At 34.5% G+C, this 8,755-nt stretch overlaps 1 protein-coding gene across 1 annotated transcript; it reads left to right on the top strand.

Moving 5' to 3' along the window:
* Positions 1-1,206: 1,206 nt before the first annotated feature.
* LOC106329526 (probable pectate lyase 8) lies at positions 1,207-6,639 on the top strand. The gene is made up of 5 exons (XM_013768210.1): positions 1,207-1,640; positions 1,760-2,470; positions 2,582-2,798; positions 3,031-3,236; positions 6,225-6,639. Exons 1-5 carry the CDS (start codon positions 1,453-1,455, stop codon positions 6,460-6,462), a joined length of 1,560 nt encoding a protein of 519 aa, XP_013623664.1. The 5' UTR covers positions 1,207-1,452; the 3' UTR covers positions 6,463-6,639.
* The last annotated feature ends 2,116 nt before the right edge of the window (positions 6,640-8,755 follow it).

Raw genomic sequence — 8,755 nt, 5'->3', positions numbered from 1 at the left:
CGAAGTCAATTCACCTTGTTTCCTTAAAAACAGTCGAGTAATAGGCAATAGTTAAGTGAAAAGACTATGGTAGGTAAATATGTTCAAAGGTCAAATTCGACTGATTATGTTCTTTTTCTTTGACCTTTTACTTCAACAAAATTCAAGATAACAATAATTGAGGATCATGTATATATCTTTAAGCTATCATTAGGTGGTTTTTTTTTTCTTTAGCTTACTTTTGTTTTTTTTTTGTAATGACATTAGTAATATTTTTAAATGCAAATTTACATTGAATATGCAATCACTAAACCTGAAATGATTTGATGTGTAATTTACGACTTCGATCAGCACAAAAGTCATATGATAGTTATGGTCGTGTTTATAAATTATAACTGTTTCAATACTGATTGGTTGTTTTATTAGTTTTTTACTCCGCTTATTAGAAAAGCTTTGGATCTTAAACCAGCTAATCAAGAGATGAGTAAAACTGAATGTTTGCATCAGATTAAATAAAAACTAATTGATGCTGCGTGACAAAAGAATGGAATATGAATGTTATTTTAAAAGTTTTAAAGGAATTTTCAAAAAGTTTACTTTTTCTATGAAAACATCACCTTTTTGTTTTAAGTTTTACCCTCTTATTCTTTAACTAAAAGATAAATAATTCATGTCATGTGTTCAGTGTTCTAAACTTGTCAATATATAAAGTTTCCACAACTAAAACGGTTAAATTTCTTGAGCAAGGATTTTCCAAAAAAAATGTCAAGCTTCCATTTTGAAAAAATGTATTTATGTAAATTTAAGTATAACTACTTTATAAGAGATATTCCCATAAAGATTGTCTTGAGGAACAAATCTGTTATTTCGTGTGTTTGGACAAAAAATCTATAGAAGTTTTTGCTCTTGGTATGCCCCAATCAAGCCAGAATCCCGACATAAAGTATTCTTTATTTCTTATCTTGCATTCGAGTATCGTTTAGAGGTAAATATCCTTTTACTGCATACGTTAATCAATGTAACGTGAATTACAATCTTGAACAACATATATTTTGTGTAACTTGTCCCAAGTTTAATAGCATCAAATCCATAGAAAGATTGTTTCCTGGAGAGGGATGTGTAGATGATTGTGTAATGCAAGTAACTGAGTCACTCTTACAAAAGTAAGAATCATATCGGAGGAAGGAGAGAGAGAAAGAGTTTTTAAGCACTTTAAGGATTCTCTGTGCCTTCACACCCTATCTCCATCTCTCTCTCTAAACTTGCTTTCTTCTACTTGAAACAAACTATAGAAATTAGAGAGAGAGAGAGAGATTAAGGAAACACACCTAAATTCTTTTGACCCTTGTTTATTATATAAACCCAAGTTGCACAATTCCCCATAAACCCATATTTAAGAAACTTCTGTTTCCTGATTTGGCTGGTCTTTTTCAGAAAGAAGAGATAAATAATAGAGGGAGAGAAGAAGAGGACATGGTGGCTCATAAGGGGGTCCATAATCATCAGAAACCAACCTGCATTTGCATAATCTGGTTCTGCCTCTTGGTCTCTCTCCCTCACCATGGAAGAGCATCCTTCCCATTATCATCATCATCTTCCTTCAATCTTTCTCTCCCACACCAACACCCATTTCCTGAACATGTTGTTCTCAATGTTCAAAGGTACAACCTTTCTCTTGCATTTTATCTTTTTTTGCCTTTTTAACTAAAAATCCTCTGTTTTAAAAAACAGAGGATCATCAATCTCCTCTGTTTTAACATCCTCTGTTTATCAACTGCAGAAAACTCAACGACTCTCTCTCCCGAAGAAACCTCCTCACTTACCAACAAGACGACGCCACCACGGCCTCGTCGGCGCCAATACCTTCTTGCCTCACCGGCAACCCAATCGACGATTGCTGGCGCTGCGACCCAAACTGGTCGCAAAACCGCCAGCGCCTCGCCGACTGCTCAATCGGCTTCGGACAAGGCACACTCGGCGGCAAAGGCGGCCGCTTTTACCTCGTCACCGACTCCTCCGACGACGACGCGGCGAACCCACTTCCCGGAACCCTCCGCCACGCCGTTATACAGCCGGAGCCTCTCTGGATCATCTTCTCCGGCGACATGGGGATCACGCTCCGGCACGAGCTCATCGTCGGGAGCTTCAAGACGATCGACGGGAGAGGCACGAACGTCCAGATCACGGGCCACGGGTGCCTGACGATCCAGCAGGTGAGCCACGTCATCGTCCACAACGTCCACATTCACCACTGCAAACCCTCCGGGAACACTCTCGTCGCTTCTTCGCCGACGCACGTCGGATTCAGAGGAGTCTCCGACGGAGACGGGATCTCGGTCTCTGCTTCGCACCACATTTGGGTCGATCACTGCTCTCTCGGTTACTGTTCCGACGGACTCATCGACGTCATCTTAGCATCAACCGCCGTCACAGTCTCCAACAACTACTTTCATCACCACGACGAGGTTATGCTCTTAGGTCACGACGACAGGTAGTTATTTTCCCGCGAAAAGCCCCTTGACTTCATTACTTTTTAAATTAAAGCATGAAAGTTTTAAATTTATCAATCTAACCCAATATTTTTTGACTTTTGATTAAAAAGGTATACGGCGGACTCGGGGATGCAAGTTACGATTGCGTTCAACCATTTTGGGGAGGGGCTGGTGCAGAGGATGCCACGGTGTAGACATGGTTATATTCACGTGGTGAACAACGATTTTACTGCATGGGAGATGTATGCAATAGGTGGAAGTGCTAACCCTACGATCAATAGTCAGGGTAACCGTTACACCGCACCTATTGATCCCAATGCTAAAGAGGTAAATATTTATACATTAATCATTCTATTTATTACATGAAAAATACATAAATCAATTATTTTGAAGATAATGTTTTGTATTTTGGTTGATATTTTTCTAAAGATTAAGTTCCCTTTATACGTGAATATTGTTTTTTGCTGATGTGTCTACAATAATGGGCCATGCCACGGTGACATGGTTTTGACTTTTGATGTTGTCGTTGTTCTCATGTGCTATGTTATTTTTGTGATAGGTGACGAAGCGTGTGGACTCAAACGAGAAACACTGGGGGAAATGGAACTGGAGGACGGAGGGAGATGTTATGGTTAACGGAGCGTTTTTCGTGCCGTCAGGTGACGGAGTGAGTCCGGCGTTCGCCCGAGCCACTAGTCTTCAGGCAAAGACCGCTGATGTAATTGACCAGCTCACGGTCAATGCCGGCGTTTTCGGCGATCCCAGGTATGATATTATCTACTCTAGTATATTGCTTCATCCACCCAAATTAGCATCTTTCTTGCTACGGTTTTTTGTCCTTACATTATTTATTGAATTCTTTTTATAAATTAGGACATTATTTTTAGACTATTATTAATCCAAAAATATCTTAGAACATTACCTAACTTTGTGATAATTCAACAACATATGTCTAATAATTTTTAAAAAAAATATTAATGATATCATTTTGAGCAGCAACATATATCTAATAATTTAATTTTGTGATAATTCAAAAGTTAGTGCTATTATAATTACAAAAATGATTGCAAGTTGTGTTTTTATATTTGTATTATTTCTATAGTTTCGCTTTACCTAACTTGCCTTCTTAAAAATTTAAGATTAGGTTCTTCATTAAAAAATATTAGGTATTTTCCTTAATACAAAAAATATTTTCATAGAGTGTATATTTTCTGACGCAGAGAGTATACTCTTTTTTTTTCAAGATATAGAAACATGAATTTATGCATGCCATATAAGTGTTTTGGATATTAAAAAGTTAGTGAGTTACACATCAAAGTGCTAAAGACAATTCCGAAATGGCAACAAAGAAAACCATGACGTTAACATGAACATGCATAAAGTCTTTTTTCATGCTAAGAAAAAGCTCAGCTTTTACCATTTGATATGATAACTCACACGTGCTGAGCGTGTGGATCCGAGATCTAAACTTCTAAAAGATCTCTTCGATCTAAAACCCAATAGCCTTTCTATAGTGTCGGATCTATATGCCTTTCTTGATGCTTTGTCGTATTTCCTCTTATACATGCAAAATAACAAATGAAAAACCTATTAAAAATATTCATTTCCCTATTACTATTTCTTCACCAAATTAGGCTTTGGTGGTTTGGTGGTTTCTTTCTTTGACGACATGGTATATCTTCAAATCCCAATAACAATAAAATAAAATAAAAGACATTCATTTCTTTATTAGCAAGTTCTTTGCAAATTAGGGTTTAGCGGTTCTTTGTTTAACTTGGTATATATCAAACCCCCGCAAATTGGAAGAACTTAAGGAAGAAGGAAAAAAGATTCATTTCCTTGTGAAATAGTTCTTCACATACTGAAGGTGTGGGAAGTCGCATTTCATCAAAGTTTGATTATCGGCTCAAGTGGACCATTATATTTGACTTTAGTATTGAATATGTGATAAGACATATATATTATACGTATAGTAAAATAAATATGTGTTTCTATTTCGTAATATATTCCCTTTTTAATCATCTCCTTTCCAGCAGCAACAAACAAACAATACCCAGTGGGACCTTCTCGAAGACTATATAATATATAGATTCGATCTGCTTAAATGATCCGGTTAGACAGTCATTATATCTATATAAATTATTTTGTGTATTATATGTTTTCACATGTTATATTATGAAATAAAAAATATATATTAAATAATTAAAATTCGGTAACTATTACATATATAATTAAATTGGTGCGAACATATAAATCAAATTTATTAATCCTAACAATATTTATTTTATTTGATAGGATATATAATTAAATTTAAATGATATTAACATATATAATATATTTTAATATTATTTTCTATTAAATAATGTTTTCTACTTAATGTTTTTTGATCATTTGTATCTTTACGGCAAAAACTTTAAATTACTGATAAAAAATTTTTTATTATGAGATTAATCGTATTAGTAATTTATATTTCTTACAAAATTAAGTTGTCAATGTTTGTTCAAAGCTTTTATCAAAAAAAAAATTCAAATTAAATTTCGAAATTGAAATATTTATGTATTTTATATGGTATATAGTTTAATTTAAAACGATATATATATATCTTTTAATCTTAATAATTAATTTAATTAGACTTTTTAATTATATTATTTTGTAATCATTTGTATTTTGTCATAACAAAAATTTTAAACCATGGTTCACAAAATTTGAATGTGAGATTTTTAAGAGTTTTAGTAATTTATAGTCGTTTAAAAAAAATCAAACGATAACGTATACAGAAAAATATATTTTTATTATATTGTTAATGTGGTTTTTTAATTTATTTTAATAGTTTTAAATTAAACAAAATATGATAGAAGAAAAACTAATTTTATCAAATCTTGATTAGTCAAAATCATTAATTGTCATATATATATTTTAGACACATTAGGTAATTCCGTAACTTTTATTTAAGGAAATAATAAATAACATTAATAATGAATTTATGGTTAGTTTAATAAAAAAATTATTATATAATTAGTTGGACCAACTTATTTCTTTAGTGATTTTAAAAATCATCATATTGATGACACATGGTTACAAAAAAAAGTTGTAATGTTTCTCAAATAATATATAAAAGATACGTATGATTCTCCATGACCTACTTAGTGTTGCATTTGATCTTTTTTATAGTTAAATCGATATAAAAGTTTATATTTGACCCTCTTTTGCAAAAGTAAAGCATGCAAGAAGCTTGGTGGATTCTCTTAGCTGGCTTGCTGTCAAAAGTTCGATATTCCTTGTCATACTACTTTAATTTCCGGAATTTACCGGTTATCTAGTTAACCAATACTGGCTTGCTGGATAATTAATTATAGTGGGTTAATATTTTGTTGAGGTGTGAATTTCAAAATTATAGTTTACGTAACTTTTTAAAAGTAAAAGAACTACCATTTTATTTGATAGGACTAGAATTGAATCTAAAATGTAAATCATAAACTCTCTTTTTTTAACACATAAACTCTAACATGTGAAAATAAAATGTGAAGCATGCATGTGATGGAGCAACTTGTTTTCGTCTTTACTCTCTCTCTCTCTTTTGAGCTTTTTACATTGATTGGTCCATTTTGATCAAATACTCATGTCACTGTTAGTATCTTTCGACACAACACGTTCAAACGAATCATGATTATAACAACAATATTGTTATTATGAAGATTTTTATTGACATGTTATTATGATGGTTTTAACTGTTGATGATATGGTTTGGTGTAGTGGGAGAAACGGGCAAGGAGGAGCTTTCCCCGGAATCACGGGCGGTGGTGGGACCGTCACACGCGGTTACAGTAAAGGTGGACCCGGAGGCGGTAGCAGCGACAGCGATGATGGCATTTTCACAATGATATTCGGTAGCAATTCCAGTGCGGCGGCGGTGGCTTTGAGGCCGAGACAAGTCTGGTCAATTGTATTCACTATCATCTTACTTTGGTATTTTCCACACCATAGGAGATGACAACTTCATTTATTGGTTCAAGGGGTTCCACTATTTATTTTAACGGTATAAAAAGCTATGAAAAGAAACAAAAAAAAATCGAATATACAAACATATTAAAAACTATATATAGTTATATACCAACATGCATTTGCAAGTTGTAGAATATTGCGGAAATATATAAAGAAATTTTATTCTTGTTTGATGGCTAAACTTTTTTGGTCCCTTATCAATTGGCTGGAGGAAGCTTTTTTAAAAATTTTCATTACTCTGTTTCTTGATTTTCTTACAAAAATTCTAAAATATAATTGTGATTAAAAATGGGAGCTAACTAAGAGAAAAGAGGAGCTTGATGGGATACTACTTAAGAAGTTAGTTACCAAGTCAACTTCAAGAAGTTTGTCTTCTTCCTTCTGATTCAGTGTCTTCATTAATTAATTAATTAGACAGAACAAAATGCAGTTTTAATGCGAACTATATGTGAATAAACTAAGCTGTGATGCGTCAGAAGAAAAATCACAAGCAGTGACCAACCATTCGTAATAGGGAGAATTGCCAAGGGTGACTTAAAACTTGGAGTCAAACCCAAAACAATATTCCAACTTGGGTCAAAGGTAAAAGTAACTTAAAAGGCTATTGAAATTACAACTATCCCTTTGTGACCAAACAAAAAAACAGAATTTTTTTTACGTTTCTACCCCTCGCAAGTCGTCTGTTTAGACGACTTGAAAATAAGTCGTCCAGACGACTTAACAGAAAGTCGTCTAGACAGTTAGTCTTAAACATAATTTAAAAATTTTGTAAAAAATATTTTGATAAGTGAAAAATGGGAATTATGTAATTAACATATATCTTAGGATGTATAAATTAAGATATAACAAATTTCAATTGTTTTCAGCATAGATAAGTGAAAGTAGTGAGTCATGATATTCTTTAGTTTATGTTTCATCAACATATGTTGTAGTATTGTATGTGTTCTTAGGGTTAGATTTTGGAAAGCATTAAAACCGTTTTTGAAAATTTTTAAAATTACTTATGCGTGTTCATTTCTGTGTATAGTAAACACTATTTAAGTATAATTTGATTTTATAACGTGGTTAGTTAGTTAATCTAGTCATTTTAGTTTAGGGGTTCATTTTAGGGTCTAGGACGACTTAATATTTTGTCGTCTGAAAACAGACGACTAAATATTAAGTCGTCTGTTGTACATTATCAGCCAGAATAAGTCGTCTAAACCGGACCAAACCTTAAAGTTTACCAATGTAATTTTAAAGCTAACCGGATTATTTACCCAATATATAAGGTGATTTTCATTTTTTTTGTTTCATTTTTCGCGAAATTCAGAAACCCTAACAGTTCTCTCTCAAAGGCGATTTCGAATTCCCACGATTTCCGAACAAACCATCGTTCTCAACATCGGCTATCTATCTCACTTCATTCTCACCGTTGTCGCCGCAGCTTCTTCTAACCCTAGCGCCGCCGATTCCTCTAAACCCTAGCGCCGCCGCTTCCACTATATCCGAACAAACCGTCGCCCTCGCCACCGTGGTCACCAACGTTCTAAACACTAGCGCCGCCGCTTCTTCTAAACCCTAGCGCCGCCGCTTCTTCTCTGTAAACCTTAGCGCCGTTTCTCTGTAAACCCTAACGCCGCTAAGTCATCAATCTCGAGGAAAAGATGAACATAAAACGTTGTCTCTATCAATTTACTCATTCTCACCGTTTCACGTTTATTTTTTCAGATCTATAACCGCAATGACGAGTACTCCAACTCCTTCTGCGACTGGAAGACTTGTAAGTAATTTAAGTCGTCTACTAAGTCGTCTGGACTTATATTGTTGTCTTTGATTATTTTGCAGACAAAAAGGATGGATATTCCAGAACTCCCCCGTAGGTTATACACATCAGGGGAAGAACCAGAAGCCCACAATAGCATTTCGTATCATACGGATAACAGCAAGTTGCATACTGCTCTTAGGAAAGCTCTTACTGATGACGAATTTGAAGAGCTCAAGGAGTCGAGTTTGGGAGTTTTCATCAAGTTCAAGGAGCAGGGATTTGGTTGGGCTTCAAGGCTGGTTCACTACATGCTCAGTTTCAAGCTGGACATTAAGAAGAAGTATGAGATGTGGTCTCTCGTTGGTCCAGAACCTTTGAGGTTTTCACTGTTAGAGTTTGAAAACCTCACTGGTCTAAACTGCGAGTACATCGAGGACCTTGAGACACCAAAATGTGACGTTACCCCAGAGATGGTTTCTTTCTGGGGGATGCTGGGAGTTCATCTGGAAGCTGGGCCAACTACTGATCAGATAAT

Source organism: Brassica oleracea, chromosome C3, assembly GCF_000695525.1.
Source record: "Brassica oleracea var. oleracea cultivar TO1000 chromosome C3, BOL, whole genome shotgun sequence".
Taxonomy (NCBI): Eukaryota; Viridiplantae; Streptophyta; class Magnoliopsida; order Brassicales; family Brassicaceae; genus Brassica; species Brassica oleracea.
Note: the sequence above shows the minus strand (reverse complement) of the source record. Positions and strands in the feature narration are given on the sequence as shown.

Coding starts and splice junctions, on each gene's coding strand:
- LOC106329526 (XM_013768210.1), top strand. CDS start 1,453: ATGGTGGCTCATAAGGGGGTCCATAATCATCAGAAACCAACCTGCATT. Junction 1,641..1,759: donor GTTGTTCTCAATGTTCAAAG/GTACAACCTTTC, acceptor TATCAACTGCAG/AAAACTCAACGACTCTCTCT. Junction 2,471..2,581: donor CTCTTAGGTCACGACGACAG/GTAGTTATTTTC, acceptor TTGATTAAAAAG/GTATACGGCGGACTCGGGGA.